This window comes from Ostrea edulis, chromosome 6 (assembly GCF_947568905.1).
Source record: "Ostrea edulis chromosome 6, xbOstEdul1.1, whole genome shotgun sequence".
Classification (NCBI taxonomy): domain Eukaryota; kingdom Metazoa; phylum Mollusca; class Bivalvia; order Ostreida; family Ostreidae; genus Ostrea; species Ostrea edulis.
In genome coordinates this window covers 10,668,315-10,689,556 of record NC_079169.1, presented here as the reverse complement: position 1 = coordinate 10,689,556, position 21,242 = coordinate 10,668,315, and the positions used below count along the sequence as shown (strand labels likewise).

Sequence of the window (21,242 nt, the reverse complement as noted above, 5' to 3'; positions counted from 1 at the left end):
ACCCTTCATCTTTTCATGTGACCTAAAATTCAATAGGGGTCATCTACTCCTTAGGATGTACCAAGTATCTTAATCAAATGACCTTGGGATCATAAAGTTATGACCCCAACACAATTTGCACATACAGACGGATTGAACGAGGTAAATCTCAACACCCAGAAACAGATCATCAATATTTGTAAATCTCGACACCCAGAAACAGATCGTCGATATTTGTCCATCAAACTGCAACTAGGGCGTCATTCATCTTTGTGCTCGTGGCCTACTTTAACTGCTTTCAACACCAAGTATACCTTACACAATTTATATTTAACAGTAATATCAATGCTTATCTACATCAATAAGTTGTAAAGGAATATACAAATCAAAATTTATTCTGAATATGTTATATTTAAAGGAAAATTGGTGGACAAATTCGAGAAATCCCTGAAAGCATTTTTCAGAGACTTTCTAATTAATTTGAGCTTGAACATCTAGCTTTGCTAGCCAAGGGTGACGATCCGATGCATGTCTCTACTAGTCATCCTTGGCTAGCATAGAAGGGGTTCTCAAGTCATAACCTCATCACAATGTACACTACAGCTACAGCCTTCCATGAGGCATAATATAGTTTAGTAGTCTCTATGTTGTAGCTGCAACACCAGCCACTAATGTGATTAGGAATCTCCAACAATTCGAGATTGTCATCTGGGTCCTCACTATCCTTTATAAAATACATACACGATTTGATTCAGGTTTTATTGAATTCCAATTTCATGAAATACATTACTTTAATTCAAGAACAAACAATTTTCAAGAAATCATTACGTACAAGGATGTTCAACTCTTCTAGATAAAACAAACTGTTGAAAATTTATGCTCCATCCAAGATTAACACCTTAAAAAATACTACATAAAAGTAGCCAGTTTCAAATTTCTGTTAAAGATGTTTCGAAAAGTGTCTAACAAAAGAACAATCTATACTTTGAGTGTAAAAATTTCAAAATATTTCTGGCAAAAAGACAAAAAGATCACATCAAGAAATTTCCATCACATACACAGGTAATATCACTTTACAACTATGATAATACCAGTAATCTTTTGTACACAAAGAAATCAATCAATTCTCACCTTAGATGGAGGATAATTCACAATTATCACACATTCAATATTAAATTACATAACACACATCTCATGCCCCTTAATGAAATATCCATCCTATATGAATTACCCAAATGACATCACTGGAATATAATTTTTTTTTTTCTTTATAAGTGACCACTTTCTCTCATGCTAGTGGAAAATCTACACTCAGCCTGGATCCCTCAGAAATGATGGGTATATGTGGATCTAGTGACAAACTTTTTTTTATTAATTTGATTTTCCTTAACAAAACACATTTACAGACACATGCACACTATCATACCCTACCTTACAATAATGAATATTAAGTTGTGAAGTGTAAAAAACAAAGTAAGCAATAATAAATATTAAATATGCACAAGAATCTGCATAAATAAACCTTCATAAAAATTTACATATATAATTCAATCTGAATGATATACAATGCACAGGTTTGATTGAATTAGAAAAATCTGAAGTTTGTCATCACACATTCCCAGAAATCATCTGCAGAAGTTTAATAAACATTTTTCATTAATGTAAACACAGCATACACAGGAGCACTGATAAACTTGGGACTAAATTAACATGTATAAAATAGAAATTTTCTCTCTCAAGCATCATAAACAATTTCATTCATTGAATATAGGATTTACCATAGATCTCCTGCTGCTAGGGAAGTAGTTTATTTATTATTTCTACAACAAAGTACCAAACTTTCCCATTATTTTTATCCTGAAGGTTTTTCAGCTTTACATTACTGTTTGGTACTAAATGCATCACATTATTGAATATAATTAACACACATACGCACACATCTGCAGGTGATAAAATAAATAATTCATATTTAAACAAACGACATAACTCTACCACACATAAACCTGCATCATTCGACCTGTCCTTACCAGAAAATTTTAAAAAACGGACAATGGCAATCTTAATATCCAATGAACTTGAAGTTAAATCAGTCATGGTCTTACAAAGCAGTAAAACAACAAGATGTGTTTGTGAAACATAAAGGCCCCTGATAATGGCCAATTCCAAAGATGGCCAAGGTCACAAGGGCAAATATCTTGGTACCAGTAGAAAGATCTTGTCAAAAGAAATGCTCGTGTATAATATGAAAGCTCTAATATTTACCATTTAGAAGTTATGACCAATGTAAAAAAAAATTAAAAGTAAGTTAAATGTCAAGGTCAAAAGGTTTAATACCAACGGAGAGGTCTTGTAACAAGGAATACTCATGTGAAATATCAAAGCTCTATCACTTACTGTTCAAAAGTTATTAGCAAGGTTAAAGTTTTCAAAAAGTAGGTCAAACTCCAAGGTAAAAGGTCACATGGTCAAAAATGTTGGTACCCAAGAAAAGATCTTGTCACAAGGAATACTCATGTAAAATATCAAAGCTCTATCACTTATTGTTCAAAAGTTATTAGCAAAGTTAAAAGTTTTCAAAAAATAGGTCAAGGGCTCAAAAATGTTGGTACCCACGGAAAGGTCTTGTCACAAGAAATAATGTGAAATATCAAAGCTCTATCACTTATTCTTCAAAAGTTATTAGCAAGGTTAAAGTTTTCAAAAAGTAGGTCAAACTCCAAGATCAAGGTCACGGGGTCAAAAATGTTGGTACCCATGGAAAGGTCTTGTCACAAGGAATACTCATGTGAAATATCCAAGCTCTATCTCTTACTGTTCAAAAGATATTAGCAAGGTTAAAGTTTTCAAAAAGTAGGTCATACTCTAAGGTCAAGGTCACATGGTCAAAAATATTGGTACTCAAGGAAAGGTCTTGTCACAAGGAATACTCATGTGAAATATCAAAGCTCTATCATTTACAATTCAAAAGTTATTAGCAAGGTTAAAGTTTCAGACAAAATGACAGAATAACAGAATGACAGACAGGACAAAAACAATATGCCCCCCGATCTTCGATCTCAGGGGCATAAAAACAAACTCTAAATTTAAATAAATCAAACAACAAAACGAATACACCACGAATAACAAGACACATCAATTGGATTATATCCTCCGCCAAAACGACAATATGCTCCCCCCCCCCCCCCCCAACCAACCAGATAGGAGCAGATGAAAATAATGCATGACATTTTGATGAGAAAAGGCCAAGGATGACATTTTTCTTGCATGTTATGAGCTTACCACTCCAGGATACATTAAAAGTAGACATACTGATTTACATAACATGCCACACCAGGTTCATATGATGGGAAATATGGTAAACAGAAATAACACAAAAAGAAAAACCAAAATCTCTGGGTATCCTAGACATAAAATAAATAACACATTTAAATCCATAAACTCTGTCTACAGCAATAAATAAAAACATCATATCAAACAAAACCCACACCTTCTTCATTAGAATTGGTGTTCAGTATAATGGGTAGCACTATTCAACGAGTCTAAATTCTACAGCACGATACAACAATACTCAGTCACCATAATAATCCATTCCTACACCCATACAGAATCTTATTCACAAATGACTGAAAACAAGAGATGCATTCATCCCATTCATACCCAAGTAGGTCAATTACACATGCCCAAAAAACTTCCTTCTGAATAGGATATTATCTGTAATGGTGCACGACTGCTAGACAATGTAACTTCATCTGATAAAGAAACTCAGTTATACTGACGTTGTGCACAAACAAGTAACATTTTAAAAACACATCATTTTCTACAGCAAATCTACAAATTCATTCACAGAATATGCATATTTCACTTGATATAAATATAAATGCCATGTAATTCACAATATACATGTATCATACAATTTTAAAATTTCATACTTTCCTCTCCAAAATAAAAAATTAATTTCTCATGCTAAAAAAATCGTAACAAATAGTTAGGCATAAATCACGTTTACCATAAAAATTTGTACATGTATTTCACACTTACTAATACAAATATACATTTTTTTAAAAATAGCACACAATTAAATCTATGTCATTTATTTCCAGTCATTGCAAGCTCTGGTGCTGGCATATAATTACACTACATAACAAATCCATTAAGTAATTGTGTTCCTTTTCATTCGTCATGGATACTTTACTCTAAATTGTGATATGTTTTCGAAAAAATTAAGTGGAGTAAGGGATTCTTCTTTTTTTTTTTACATGATATAAAAGTTCAAGGTAGTCCAAATTTAATAAACTCAACTGACACAATGTGTTATCAATGTCAGAAATCCAGCTGACAACCAACACCTGATCAGTGGAAAATGACAGCCTGCTGTCATCTCCAAAGGAGGCCAACATCAAGATGCAGAAATCATCCCCTCTGCTCCCAGCACCACATTACTACAAGTGGCACCCTCCACCAAGTCCTGATCACCACCCTCCATGGCCACTGGTGGGACTAGGTTACTGTCACATATATGTTCCATCACCTGCTTAGCTACAGAGTCAGCAGACGTATTAGACTGAAAGCAGTCGTCGGCTAGAGAGTCAATGCTCCTTTGTGCGACCATCAAGGAATCGGCATCCACAGGCACACTTGCTGTACCTACACTAGCAGAATCTTCGAACTCTCGGGACACCTCTCTCACTGAGTGACCCGAGTGGTCGGAGTCTGATGACCTCACTGTGGAATCTGAACTGCTGCGCTCGGTTGTGTATTCTGATTTTTCACTTAGAGTTTCCGACATTCTCACCAATTCGTCTAAACACTGATCCGCCCCACCTGCATTTTCCATGCTCTCCGTGTGACTGGCCTGACGAGACATCTCACACATCGCGCTCTCTGTTGCTGAGATGCCATCACTGGTAGAAATTCCCCCATCGCTGTTCTCCTCTACAGACGGAGTGCACACCCTCAGCTTGATCTGAGCACCATCCTCATAATACTTCTACAATACCCAAATAACACGTGTAGAATAAATATAACATATACATGTTAATACATACTCTGAAAAACTATAACCAGATCAACTGTGTGCTATTTTAGTACAGTATATTAAAATTTAATAGTGCAAATATAAATTCAGTGCAATAGCACATCATGGACTAAACAGCAAAACACTGTCAGTGTTGATTTATCAATACTATAATTTTTCAAATTTTTTATGGTAATTATGAATTAAACCACATACAGTTGTTGTAAATTGTAAACAAACTACAAGAACAAGTACATTGTCTGGATAGGAAATATATAAGATATCGTCTAGATAGGAAATGTGTACACTGATATGGCGGGGAACACCTGTCATCAGAGAATTTTTAGTTTGTTTGCGAAGAATACTTTCTTTACTTGCCTTTCTAGCATGCAGTTGCTCTAAAGATGCTGGAATTTCTGATATATTTGATGGCGCATTCAGATTCAGCGAGGCAAACTGGGAGAAAATTTGTGGGGTATGTGTTAGCGACTTCAACTGAAAGGGAAAGAAATTATTCATATACATGTATGTATATAGGGAAGATTGAGGCAAGGCACAACATTTTACTGAGGTAAGACCCCTACAACTAACTGTCTGCCATTTCACTGAGATAAGACCTCTACAACTGACCGTCTGCCATTTTGTTCATACAGGGCACCTACATCTGCCATTTTCTAACATTTTACTGAGACTGGCGTCTGCCATTTTACTTATATATTACCACTGACCGATATCTGCCATTTTACTAATATACATATACATGTATTATCACTGACCGACGTCTGCCATTTTAGAAATATACATATACATGTATTATCACTGACCGACATCTGCCATTTTACTAATATACATATACATGTATTATCACTGACCGACGTCTGCCATTTTACTGATAAACATATATAATGTACTTACCACCGACTGACGTCTGCCTTTCTTGCTTGGTCTTTTGCTTCGCTTCAGACGACGATCTGGAAATTCTTCACCATCATCCTTCTTTAAAAGGACATATTTTCCATCCTCTAATTCATTCGATATGGCAGCTGGAAAAAAAAAATCTCAAGCAATCAAAAATCTACTGTCAAGAGAAATGTCCCCTTTTAATATACTTAACAACAAATATTTATTTTACAAACACATTCAAATACTGTCACAATTCTAGTTGTAGTAATTTCATAGTATGCTAACATTATATGGCTTTTCAATTTACAATACAATGACTGGTACAACTTCATGTACAAATGACCTTCTGGACCTTCAACCAACATATAACCTGACAAAATTAATTGCTATTGTTTTCATGCATGCCTTGTTCTCTATTCATTAAAACATATAAACACAAGCAGCTAATACTGTTAAACAACATATCCATAAAATACACTAACATAATCATTAGAACTTGTGTACATGTACACGGTGATTCAGATGTCAGAAAGTTTACCCAGAATCCCGTCTGTCCTCTTAAAAAGTTTACCCAGAATCCCATCTGTCCTCTTAAAAAGTTTACCCAGAATCCCGTCTGTCCTCTTAGAAAGGACACAAGTCAAGATTTTGCAATCAAAAATAATTTCTTTGAAAAAGAAATGAAATTGATTTCATTAAGGGTACAAAATCTCTGTTGCTGTTGTGATTACAATATGCATGACACTTGGCTATTGCCAGTGCTGTGATGATGAAATATTGCGTGACACAGTGCACAAGTACATGACATTCATTAGGGGAGTATACATGTAAGGAACAAGCAACCAAAGGCTACAAAATAAATGTAACATTGCTCACAAATCTCAATGGTCTTGTCTGTAGTTTTAGTTCAAGCAGCTCAACAACAAAATTTTCAAGTACCACATTTTGCTGATATAATACGCATTTAATATACACCATATAGATCTATATGGTATATATGTACTTTGGGTCTGAAATTGGAGGAAAAATTTTCGAGTAGCTCAACAGAAAATTTTGAAGTAACAATCATGGATCGCTTTATCTAATTCAATATCAATTTCACAATTGTATCTAAAATGTGGGAAAATGAAGGAAAATGCAACAATCACACAAATTTTGATCAGCAAGCAAAAATCATATGAGCCTGGTATAGAGCAGGTAAAAATTGTGAGATTAATAATACAGAATAACAACTGAACAAAATCATATATCTGTCTGGTATCAGCAGTCAATACAAATTATATGTGACATAACATGATCATCCACTATATGTCTACGTTAGGCGTTCAGTAAACCAGTTACCTGAGGGATCCCCATTTCCTTAATAAAAGAGACAAACAAGCTCGGTAAAGCAAAAAAAATTTTAAATTCCACAAATCACGAGTGATTCGGATATTGAGATCTCATCTATGTTTTACACATGCACTGAACAACATTTGGGTATCAATTTTAACTGTTTCCATGTGAGGTGAGCAGACATCAATTTTAACTGTTTCCGCAGACGAACACACAATATGTAAATATACATGTAAATCTGGATACAACATGGTCATAATGTGTGCAGTCATGTATCTCAATATACGTTTCCACTCATCAATGTTACTGACTGAATATCAGTAAATATGCTTGCATGAGTTCTGCCATCTTCACAACTCCTTCTGATTGTTTCCACAAAAGAGTGGGAACCAATGAAAATGCAGTTCTATTTATAACAACACAAAGCAAGAGATTCAAATAAAAACATGTGTATTGATACCTACAGTTATGGCTATTTCAATCCTTTAAGCAATATTGTCTTAAGCAAAAAGGTTTCCAAACTTGATCTACTATCAATAAATGTAATTAGTGGCACCTGCGCATGTTTATCAATACAGCAGTATGAGTTCACGTTATTTGTATCCATGTACACCTTAACAAGCTGCAGTCATTTCATTGGATGTTTTTTATTTCTAGTGAATTGCGTAATGGTCTAATGAGCCCAACTTTTATATAGCGACTGATGTCAAGGGTTAGTGTGAGGTAACAAATCAATAACCTTGACTTGTGAAGATGGAGTTCAGCTAAGGGTATGCATATTTCTCCATATTCCATCAGTAACTTTTGTTATCACAGGTTTTACAATTTCTGTGTGTACCCATTTCTAATTCTAAAAGTGCACATTCATTCATGTTTTCAGTAGCAGACAATGGGTTTACATACATTATAATTTGATGTAGATGTGACATCACAACTCAGTTAAAAGTAGTTGTCAAGCTTCTACAAGGCTCAGTAAAAGCCTGGGTACTGTGTATAAATCCATAGGGGAAATATGTCGATATATGTACTGACAAATAATATCTGATATTTATGAGCACTTTTGTTATAACTCTGAAACTTGATCATTATATGCTGTACCTTTAATAAGGGACCACCCCGATGCCCTTGCCACAGGCTCAGTTTCCTCATTTGTCTCATCACAAGAGGTGTTGAACTTCTTAAGATAATTAATCAGGGTGTTGCAGAGATTCATCTCATCTTCAAATGGCACTCGGGCTGTTCCATAAACCTCCCTGAAATATTCCATATTAAAATATTCACATTCTCATATGATTTTGCTATGCAGAACATGAAAAAATATGTTGCGAATCATTTGACAACACAGTAAAACACACTCATAGAAAAGTGTTGAGGACAGAGATAATTCTGATTCGCTATAAACATAATAATACATTTTAAAACTAGAGGGAACGAACATCACTTCAATGTAAGCAGGAATGAATAATAACTGTGATCACTGCAATCGTGTTGTACTGTATTTTGCAATGACATCACAATGCCACACTAAACAATAACATTGAGTCACCTCATCGCTAACCCGACCAATTATGCTGAAGTATGGTTATTCTATGGCTGATTTTTTAACTTGATGACTGACAAGAATGGAAAACTCTAAAAAATGGTATAGTACAATGGCACGTTAAAAATGTCACATCTAAATCTAAAATGAATATACATGTTAAACATGTATTATTCGATTTGTCTGCACGTATTGCATATCATCAACATAATAGACAAAAATAATAAACATTTTATCCTTAAATACACGTCAATAAGTCATTAAGTATTAGAGATAATGATAATAAACATTAAGCTCCCTGACTAAACTGATTGCTATGAAATCCACAAAACACACTGACTGCTGAAATCATTACATTTCCCAATCTAAAAAAGATCCAGGTCATATGGACTTTTAGAGTCCACAAAAGACAAATTTTGTTGTCACTTGCAGAATTGGTTAAGTATAACCTCATCTTTGCTAGCCAGGGGCTATCATCATGTGTGGTAAATTATAAAACTCCCACTAAATCTTCAAAAAGTGAAGAAGAAATTAGTGGATCGGAACCATTGGCTTGCCAGACAAGTAAGCCTCACATCAATGAGTCAGATGACCATGAGGAGGATAATCTGCATCTGCAGAGTTAGCACTTACAAGTCTTGCTGGAATGACTCCATCGTGTTTCTTCTCTCCTGTTTTTTGACGAAGCTCTCCTGTCTCTTGACTTTAATCTCCTCCTGTTTAACTTCCTGGTACTCCTTCTCTGATGTTTTATAATCCTGGACCATTCTCCTCTTTGTCTCATACAGTTCATCCAATTCTATAATGTGTATAAGTAACAAGTATAAAAACACAAATTTTGCTTCCACTCTATAGTAAAAGCAATATGCTATTTCTTTTATTCTTTATTTATTGATATCTTTATGTTGGTGATATCCTCATGGAGATCACACTTTACCTTTCTTGATCTGGTCTAGATTAATCACACTTTACCTTTCTTGACCTGGGCCAGATTAATCACACTTTACCTTTCTTGACCTGGGCCAGATTAATCACACTTTACCTTTCTTGACCTGGGCCAGATTAATAACACTTTACCTTTCTTGACCTGGTCCAGATTAATCCTCCTGTCGTGGTTACTTCTTCTCATTCTGTCCTCCTCCCCTCGGATCCGATTCACATCTTTCTGCAGACTCTGAAATGGAAATTAAACATTAAGCAAAATGACCTAATACATAGTGTAAAGAACACGAATATAAGTCAGAGTTTTCTGCACGTTTTGAGTCGGGTAATCTGGAGTGTAACCTACATCTCGCTCCTCTCTTAACTGCCTTTGTCTTTCTCGTACATCATCCATTTCTTTCTTCTGAACCATGTACTGTCTGTAAAACAAAAATTGGTTTATTACTCTCTTCCATCAAATCTTGTAATCAATTCATAGATCTTCTCCAATTTAAAGTACATACACCAGAACTTTCTTAGAGCGTTGGAGCTTGTCTATTTCTGCTACAATTTTTTTCTCCTCCGAGAGCTTAAAATTTGTCCTCTTCAACTGATATTCCAGTTTCCTGCAAATCAAACAACTACAGATAAATTTAAATTTCAGAAATCTAGAGTTTTGCATAATTTTCACAAAAATTCTAATCGTGCATCATTATACATGAAAAATTCTTCACAAGAACCACTTTTTCGCATAAAACTAACCTCATGAAATTATGTGAAAATAAAATTCCTTTTGAACACATTTAGATTTACAATGTATTCTAAATGAATTAATCTCTGTTCTTCCTTTACATTTATAAGAACTTAACAACTGTGAATTTCTATATTAAGGAGGTATGCTACACCAGATAAATTTGATATGGATGAAAAGTGGACGATATGTACAACAATATTTTGAAATTGAAAACTTTCAAATTTACTTTATTTAGTCAAAAAACGCAGTTTTAGTTGAAAGCAATCTGAGAAAAATTTAAAACCCCTGCTGGATTCGAACACGTGATCTACAATTCAGCAGTCGAAGTGCTAACCTACTGAGCTACTCTGGTAGGCAAGAATTTTTTAAATGAATAGACAAATATTGCTGATACTCATATTTTCATCCATGTTTTAAAAGGAAGTCAGCCATTATGACGATGTAGAGTACCTCCTTAATGTGTATTTATTCAGAGCTGATAGCACTCTTGTTTCACCAACAAATCTTCTAAAATTTGATTTTGCTAAATTTAGTACATGTACAAAATTTTCCTTCAGTTTGTCCAATTTTAACCAAGGGAGCCATATGCATATAACTTACCCCACAGCATCATCAATCTTTTTCTCATTTTTATAAACCAAGTTGGCCTGCAGTCTATCTAATGAAGCTCTCTGTGAACAAAAAAAAAAGTCTAAAAATTTCACCCTGGCAAACATTTTACAGACACAAGACAGACACCTCATACTGTAAAACGAAAAACTTGGCTCAATATACATTCTATCAGGTGTGCCTTGGAATTTTCAAAATTCATGACAGTTTCTTTTACCCCCAAGTGTCAAACCATTCTATGTTTTGGTGCATGTGTTCGCACTAAAATATGCATGTTTCGTTTTACAGTATCCCTCAATATAAAAAAAGTCAGTAAAATATCTGTCTGCCGATTCAATACTTCCAACTGTGGTCATAACACTTAAACTTTTCAAATCAGACTTCATACACTATACATCTTAAGCTGAAAGGTCAAGGTCAAATAAAATGCCTGCTAAAAAATCAAACCCTTTTGTTAAGATCAAATTTACTACAAAAGATTTTATCCTAATTGGTGCCAGTGTTTCACAAACATGAAGAAGAGTATACACACAAGACAACATTTACCCTCTTTGTGACATCAGCAGTGAGAGCTCGGATTTCTGGATCAATCCTTTTTAAGGTGTTAATGATTTCTATTTTCTCTGCCCTTTTGCTTGCAACATCCCCTTTCTGACTTGACTGCAGTCTTTTCTGTAAAGCAGGTCACACACAAGTAATTAATACAGGTCACACACAAGTAATTAATACAGGTCACACACAAGTAATTAATACAGGTCTCACACAAGTAATTAATACAGGTCACACACAAGTAATTAATACAGGTCTCACACAAGTAATTAATACATACATACTGCTGCTGTATTACATTTGTCGTCATGCAGCAGACTCTCAATTTCATTATAATCAATCCTTTTGTTAAAGACAGATATAATTAAATTACCTACATATTCTATCACTATAAGGAATCTATAGCAGATATTCAAACATTTTCAACATGTGATGAAGAATACTACTGTATAACTATACTTGGTACAATTTTCATTTAGTGCTCTTCTCATATAAGTTTCTTTCTGCTAAAGGTATGAAACTGAATACACAGCCAAATTCACTAGAAATAAATGAACATGAAATTGATGGGAACATACCAGTTCGTTCTCTAGGTAGCGGATCCTACAACTAATCGCCTCCACCTCCTCGTCAAACTGCTTCTTATTTGGGGGCTTCACTTTCTTTGTGGCTGGAATAAAACAAAGATAATACAGAGATGTGTGGGGATGGTGTGTGTGTGTGTGTGGGGGGGGGGGGGGGGGGGCTTCCTCCTCCAGTGCATTTCATGTCACACTTGATACTGATTAAGAACATGTAGGAAAATTATACCAAGACCTGTACATCAAAAACCTTGGTTTAAGATTGCATTTAATGTATTTCATGGTAGCTTACTGTGGGTTGATTTGAATTTTGTAAAATTTCACACAAGAATGTCAATACTTTAGCAAAAATAGGTATGACACGTGACATTTTTAATACTTATAATACGGCAGATCAAATAAAACCGTGAAGTAAGTACCTTAATGGCCAAGATTTTAAGCCCAACCCTAAAAATTTTGTGGTGAAGTTGAATGAATTGCCGCTTGTCAGTCAAGGTGAGAAACAATGAGGTAAATATTAATTGACATAACAATAGGCAATTATATTGCTTGGATTCCAATTTATAGACTTCAATTTACAAATTGTGGTAAAAAATTCAACTTATAAATGATATTTAATGATTCACATTCTGTGTACATGTAATTGCTTGTTGCAATTCACAAACATTATTTTTCTGCATTGATTTCTTGCATATCTTTAAAAGAAGTACACAGAATTTTGGAGTGAACTTTGATAGTAAGGTTAGAATATTTGAAATCCAATAACTCTGTTAACCGATAAATCTGAAAACATCAAAAGGGGTTTTCCTCTGCCCAATCCAAGTATTCATATCTATGAAGTTTATGAAGTTATTGCATGCCACGGAAAGTGCTGACGAATGAACGGACAGACAGTGATTTTTATAGGCAGGGCTGTGACTGAATTCCTCAGAAATCAGAGGAAAACTGGTCAAAAAGTGAGTAAAACACCTCACCCTACCTAGAAAAATGTCATTTTCTGTCACTTTTTTCGAAAATTGAGCTAATCAGAGGATTTCCTCTGAAAAAGAGGAAAAATCACACCCCTGTATATAGGGCATCAGCCAAATGGCAGGGCCCTAAAAAGCATTATGTGCATTGATATTCAAACTCCTCCCATTTAATCACTGCATGGATAATGGGTGGAATTCGATTTCCTCAGAAGGAACATAATCATCATCACTGGCACTGTCTTATTTCCCTTCATCTCACGTACGCTTTCAATCATCTAAAGTCCTTCGTAACTTTGACATTTGCCATGCTCACAACAACAGGAAATTATAGTGACTAATGAAGGTAGAAACTAAAACCAGGATGGGGATGAATTTTTACCGAGTTCAGTTACAGTACAATATAAACTTGCAAATTTTTGTGAGTTACCTAAATTTTAACTCAAAATTTAGAAACTCCCGACTCGCATTTTGCGAGCTTTATGTTGGGAATTTTGAACCCTGCAGTCTGCATGGTTTGCACCGGTTATACAAATTATCACGTTTCAATCAATTGAAACTAATCTTTTATTCCTTAAATAGAATTCCTGGACTCAGTAAACAGGATACAACTTTATTAATGGGTTTGTATGTCAATCTGACAGGCAATAGCACATCATTCAAATCAGTTATCATTGAGTTTGAGATGTTTTTCAATTCTTTCCAAATCGTTTATCAATACTAAGATTCAACGTACACTTACCCCGGCATAAAATTCCTGAGAAAATACTTAAATCAAAGTTCAAACCGACACCGGAGGTCACTACCCTTCTTTCTAATTCAAAGATGAAAGCTGAATAAAATGTTGACCACTTCTACTATCACATAAACAACTCTTCTTTTATTTAAATAAAATTTGATTTGCAAGTCCCTGCAATATTTCATAGCATAGGTGACTTCTGAATTTAGTAGATCATAAAAGATGTTTACTTAAATTACTAGTTATTTATCAAATATCTTTATACTGTTCAAGAGATGCTGCATTAGAAATATGTGTTGTCACTTGAAAATCAGAGAACACGTGACTTATCACACATGAAATTTGTTTTTGATTAACATCAGGGTTCCAACTTCGACTGAATACCTTAGGGGCCAAGTGGGCCCCTGAATAAGAAATTCTGTTAGCCCACATGAAATTTTAGTAGCCCACACATATCATGAAATTGAATAACATGGGGGGGTTTTTTTACAAGAAAAAAGAAACATCAGGTCACACTGCAATTTATTTAAAAAATTAAAATATCAATATTTAAATTCTGTTTCCTTCTCCGTAATTCTTTCAAATACCTCTCTCATTTCGTCAACCTAGCAACTTTATGATCTTCACGGCGTCTGACTTTAACACACATTTCTTTAGGCTTTCTATGTTATTTTCAAAATTTCTCAGCTTTACGATGCTGTCAAGTTTATAACTTGGGCAAGCTGTCACAACGACTGGACCTTTTGTGTCATGTTTTGTACACACAGCATGTCATCCCCTTTTTGCCGTCATCGAGCCTTATTCTCCCCTTCTTTCCACTTTGGTTAAAAGCAGACGCTTTCTTTTCGTTTGAAGTAACCCTTGTGTTGTTCAACTTCTGGTTTAAATACATTTTGGAAGGTTTGATACCACAGGAATCATGCATGTCTCGCCAAGTGGCAAAACCTCAACCGGAAATTGAACTTCAATTATAATAGGACTCGGATCGGTCGGAAAGAAAAATGTTGATCAGACAATTACGGTCGCCAAGTGGGCGACGAGAACGAAAATTTTGGTTGCCCACAAGCAAAGTTTAGTCGCCAATGCGAGTGGGCGAGTGGGCGAGTGGTAATTTGGAACCCTGAACATGTTATTACTATTTCTGATTAACATGTTATTATTATTTCTGATTAACATGTTATTACTATTTCTGATTAACATGTTATTATTATTTTTGATTAACATGTTATTACTATTTTTGATTAACATGTTATTATTATTTTTGATTAACATGTTATTACTATTTTTGATTAACATGTTATTATTATTTTTGATTAACATGTTATTACTATTTTTGATTAACATGTTATTATTATTTCTGATTAACATGTTATTATTATTTCTGATTAACATGTTATTACTATTTCTGATTAACATGTTATTATTATTTCTGATTAACATGTTATTACTATTTCTGATTAACATGTTATTATTATTTTTGATTAACATGTTATTACTATTTTTGATTAACATGTTATTATTATTTCTGATTAACATGTTATTACTATTTTTGATTAACATGTTATTATTATTTCTGATTAACATGTTATTATTATTTCTGATTAACATGTTATTATTATTTCTGATTAACATGTTATTATTTTTGATTAACATGTTATTATTATTTTTGATTAACATGTTATTATTATTTTTGATTAACATGTTATTATTATTTCTGATTAACATGTTATTATTATTTCTGATTAACATGTTATTATTATTTCTAATTAACATGTTATTATTATTTCTGATTAACATGTTATTATTATTTCTAATTAACATGTTATTATTATTTCTGATTAACATGTTATTATTATTTTTGATTAACATGTTATTACTATTTTTGATTAACATGTTATTATTATTTCTGATTAACATGTTATTATTATTTTTGATTAACATGTTATTACTATTTTTTATTAACATGTTATTATTATTTCTGATTAACATGTTATTATTATTTCTGATTAACATGTTATTATTATTTTTGATTAACATGTTATTACTATTTTTGATTAACATGTTATTATTATTTTTGATTAACATGTTATTACTATTTTTGATTAACATGTTATTATTATTTCTGATTAACATGTTATTATTATTTTTGATTAACATGTTATTATTATTTCTGATTAACATGTTATTATTATTTCTGATTAACATGTTATTACTATTTTTGATTAACATGTTATTACTATTTTGCATAACACAGTATCACACCAAGATTCTGCAATTAATGATGTAAAATTTTTCATGTCTTCATACAAAAAAAAGTAAGTCGATGTCATACCCTGCCATGTGTGGTCCAATCATCATTCACTAGAAATTACAGCTCCCCAGTATATATCATTTATTGAACAATAGAGTCATGCAGCTCTTACGTAGATTCATTCATTACATTTACAACACACTGATGATGGCAGCATGGCAAAGAACTCCCAGTTAAGAAGAAACAACATTAATCATTTACTTTTAAGCATTCAACTTACAGGATCCCATCTCCTTCTCTCTCAATACTCGCTTGCTCCGACACATGCAATATTTGGCTTTTCTAGGGAACTGTCTTTGATCGACCAATATTTAATTGAGTGTGGAATTGACATGCCTGTAACAGGGTGAGAGTGCTGCTTCCTTGCTTACATAATATAAAATTCAACACTTTTAAGGAAAATTCAGAATGCAGGTTCTTGGTCAACATCACGGATATTATTTAAGAAATAAATAACCAGTTTAAAAACTTTACTGGGCTATGAAGTGGGGGGTGGTCATGGGATAAAATCTACTGAGAAACCCCCTGACCTGCACAGTATATCTGATCGTATAACATCCCACCTCAAAGCCTAGTGAAGATTTTAAAAATTGTTAAAATCCAGGTAGGTAGTAGGTTGTTTTTTGGGTTTTTTGTAAATTTTATTTAGTGGGGTTGGTTTGAGCAACTTCCAAGAAACAGACCTAAACTAAAAAACAAGAGTTGATCAAGCATAAAAAATAGGTCACAGTGTCAGACCTACAAGTTACGAAATCTGACCCTGCACCACTGGTGTTTTATCCTTGCAGTGGTAGAGTGTTCACTTTATAACTGAGAAGTCTTGAATTCGAGCCCCGCTCATAGTATCACTGCGTCAAACATAGACATATATATAGGTAGTGATTGCTCCTTCTCCAAACGCTCAACATTTAGAAGTGAGAATTATGAGTTTTTCAGATATGATCTTAAAAACAAAGGTCCAGCTTCATGCTATCTAAGAAAGTATTCCAGTTACTAAATAATGTAATCACTGAGTTCTCAGATGACTGCATTCTTTGAATATTAAACACAGCAACCGGACTAACTCCCATGCCACTAAGAGCTGCCATTTAGTTTTAAGATATATTAAGCTAACCTGGATCAAAATTTGGTTAGAAAAAATTGAGGTTGACAGCAGTCTAATTAAAATTAGCCCCTACGTTTTATTATTTTGTTATGCCTACGCCTACGGCATAACAAATAATAAAACGTAGAGGCTAAATAAGCATAACAAATAATAAAACGTAGAGGCTAATAAAATGTAGGGGCTAATTTTGATTAGACTGGGCCGGTTGACAGCTTTGAGACCAGGTAGGTCGCATAACAGGACACAAACATATTATATTTTTTTTGGCCTTACCCTACCATACATCATGAGTGATTTGGTGGGGTTTTTTTAATTAGGCCTATGCTAAGGTAAACCTATGTAATAATTCTGAGTTAGGATTTTTTTATTAAGGATTTCTGTCATTATCATTTATTTGTGTCTCACTGTGCTTTAGGTTGGCCAGTTGGGATGAAGTCTGCTCAAGTTTTGAATGTTGACAAAATTTGAAAAGAATGTAGACACATGTTTCACAATGAAACCTAACTATATCATGATGCCATGGACTTGCTAATATTGCAACAATAATGATTCCTTTGTAACATACTAATAAATTCTTGTTACATCCTGATCCTACGTTTTTATCTGATTGATGTGATGTCTCAGCTTTGAACAGCATCTAAGGGTTACATATCACAGTTGACCTCCCAAAAACTTCAATGAAAATTTATGCTATTTTGTTTTGATATGTTCATGTCATGAAGAAATACCAAAAATGCACACACTACTATCTTTAATACAACTATTTTCCAGACATATCTTTTGCAGGACATCAGAACCAAAACAAACACACACCACTTAGTTTAGATGATCTTTTGATTCCTTCCTTAATTTTGATGGTAGCAGGTCGTTCCATCCCACAATCAGTCCGTCCCTAGTCGATCCGTCCCTAGACGGCCCGTCCCATGGTCGATTTGGCCCATTTTGCTTAGTCGATCTGGCCCCTCAGATTTTTTTTTATCAAAGATATAATAAATGATTATTACTTAAGAAAAAGGAAGTTTTTTTGCATATATATTGCAGTTATAGTTATCAAAATTAGATAACTGCCAAAGTTAGATGTGTAAATAAAATTGTTTAAACAACCCTTAACTAGGATTTATAATTTTTGTTTGAAGTGGAATGGTTATGAAAATGTGTGCTCATTAATTATTGTAAAAACATCGTTATTCAACTATGTATAGCAATCAATGTAAATTTGTGTCCACTGATCACTGTGAAAACACCTTAGTGAAAACAGTTAATATAACTGCATTGTTGTGCAACCTTTGATCATTAATTACAAGCTTACACTATTATTAGTTGTTTTTTTTAAACTTCAGAAGTTCAAAGAATTGCTCATGATTTGGAAATAGAATGTAGCAGGTATAGAAATATTCCAAGAAATGACAGAGTAAGTAAATTTTGTCTAAAAACAAAAGATATTCTTTGTATTGAAAATGAAGCCCACTTTTAAATTATCGAATATTGTGATGTGTATAATGATCTTAGAAAAAGCTGTCAAATATCAAAACATCTATTCTGTTTGGGAAATACTGAAAGCTAATTATTTCAATATGGAGGAACAAATCACCTTAACTGTTAAATGCTTTGGCAAAGTATGTTTTTCTTGCTTTTAAAAGAAGAGACATTTGTTATGATAGTCTCAAGAAGATTAATATACATTACGAGTGATCAAGGTTAATTAGTCTGCAATCAAGCCATAAATACCATAGAGCATATTAAAGGATGACTACCTGATGACAGAAGACATCAGCGGCACACACATCATGAAGATGAAATACGCAGATGAATCAAACCAATTCAGTACTCTAATAGCACTTGGAAAAATAGCAATTATTTTTTTCTGGGCCGGATCGACTAGGGGACGTAATAACTAGGGGACGGATAGTCTAGGGACGGATCGGTAATGGGACGAATCGACTAAGGGACGGATTGGTTATGGGACGGAACGTCTAGAAAGCATTTTGACTGGTTCTACTTTGAAATTGATAGTTAAAGTATTAATCAATTACTATCTTAAATTTCATATTGCAGAGCTGCAGTAATACCAATTATCTACACAACAAATCCTTTGCAAACTCATAATGTTCCAAACAATTATAAAATACAGTATATACAAAGTTTCAAGCTAATGTACATGACCCTAATTCACTGTGTACCTCTAAATTCCAAGGTTAGATTGCTAGTAAGTTAGTGATTTCTGCATAATAAATAACATGTCTCTTCCTCTCCATATTTTTAGCAAATTCTATAAGTGTGCAAACTTCGAAGTGTTTGTAGAGAGCTTTCAATCGAGATCATAAGGCATGTCCAGGCCATTGATATTTTTCGAATATTTGATCATATAGAAATAAAATTGACAATCCCAAAGATCCTTTATAGAAGTGGGTTTAGGTTCTTTGAATAATCAATAAATCATTATATGGTGCATCTAGGTCACATTTTCTGTAACCTTAGCACATCTGCTTAGTCAGAATCCTAATTAACAAATGACTGAGGATGTCCTATTTTCCTCCTTGCATATGCTTACGCAATACCTACGAACAATTCAATACACAACACGACTTAAGCCAAGTCTGCAGTCATCAATCAACGTTCCAAAATAGCATCCGATATACAATGCAATTTTATTTGCAAATTATTCAAAAGCAATAGTACTACTAATTAAGAGTAAAATTTATAAATTTAGCGATGATGCTTTGTGTCAGAAACCTCATGGTCGCCAATGACTCATGATTTTTGGCATACACCCATTCTTTCACAGACTTCCTAGAGTACCCCTGGACACACGCCTCGTTTTGGTCGCTACTTACCTTGTAGGTCTTCGTCCGTCTCCTCGGGAATTATTTCTGATGGTTCCTTCATTGTGTCTGCAAACACAGCTTCGCAAGTAGCAGCCAAAGGCGTTAGTTGCAACAATTGTTTACTTGAGAAACATACGTATTGCCACCAGCCATGTTATGTGTTACCACGTGATTGAAAACGTCATGTATTCAGATCAAAGTTCTTATTAATCTGGTCCCCATCTCCTATTGTAAGTCGTAATAATATCTATTCATTCTTTATTGGGAACCAAACAAGGCTATCAGTAAAGGGGTGGAACTAAGCGATGTGTTGGGAGTGGGGCGGTACTAACAACAGCACTTCTCTTGATAAAGTAAATGATGTTCTTTCGGAAGAGTTTAAGGATACCTGCACGTGTTCCAAATTAAGGACACCTGTGCACGGGCGGATCCAGAAAATTGGGGGGGGGGGGGGCGCAAGAAATGTTGATTTTTATCATTTTATTATACCGGTAGAAGGCCAATTTCTAAAGCTTACAAAAAGCGTGAAACGATTACATAAATCGAATGAGGGGTGAGATAGACAGGGAATTCACGCAATTCAGAGAAATTATTGCCACTATATAGATAATTTTAAAAATGAGGGGGGGGGGGGGGTAATATCCATACTTCAGGTGCCTAGCTGTGGGCCAGACAAGCAAAAACAAAAAACAAAAAAGAAAGAAAGAAAAAAAGAATTTAAAAAAAAAACAGATAAAAAAAAACATGCACACACGAACACAAGCACGCACGAAAAACTGTAGAAAAACATATATATCTCCATGGTTCGATCAAGTCTAGAATACGCATCCACCATTTGGGACCCTTCTCAGAAACAAGACATTGATAAACTGGAAAGAGTCCAACGCAAAGCCATCTGGTTCATAAAAAGAGACTACACATCTAGAGAAGAGGGATACATAAACAAAATGGCCAAGGAGCTGGAATTACAACCACTCCAGACTAATCTCGGTTGAGATTCGGCTCGGCTGAATATTTGGACTGACGCCTTCACGGTACAGCCAACACAAATCTTCATTCTTTGTGGACGCCATAATCAAATGGAACCAGCTTGAAGACCATATAGTGTG

At 34.1% G+C, this 21,242-nt stretch overlaps 1 protein-coding gene across 4 annotated transcripts; it reads right to left on the bottom strand.

Annotated features, from left to right (window-relative positions):
• Window positions 1–724: 724 nt before the first annotated feature.
• Window positions 725–20,381, bottom strand: LOC125645991 (uncharacterized). 4 transcript variants are annotated; one of them, XM_048872074.2, is made up of 13 exons: window positions 18,122–20,358; window positions 12,183–12,274; window positions 11,602–11,727; window positions 11,047–11,117; window positions 10,217–10,318; window positions 10,060–10,132; window positions 9,849–9,945; window positions 9,405–9,570; window positions 8,330–8,484; window positions 7,238–7,255; window positions 5,909–6,036; window positions 5,372–5,488; window positions 725–4,966 (listed from the first exon to the last, which is right to left on the bottom strand). In XM_048872074.2, exons 1-13 carry the CDS (start codon window positions 18,180–18,182, stop codon window positions 4,376–4,378), a joined length of 1,797 nt encoding a protein of 598 aa, XP_048728031.1. In that variant the 5' UTR covers window positions 18,183–20,358; the 3' UTR covers window positions 725–4,375. The 4 variants fall into 4 exon arrangements, with proteins under 4 accessions (XP_048728031.1, XP_048728032.1, XP_055997501.1 ...); XM_048872075.2 differs by having other exon boundaries at window positions 20,143–20,356; XM_056141526.1 differs by lacking the exon at window positions 7,238–7,255 and having other exon boundaries at window positions 20,143–20,381.
• Window positions 20,382–21,242: the final 861 nt, after the last annotated feature.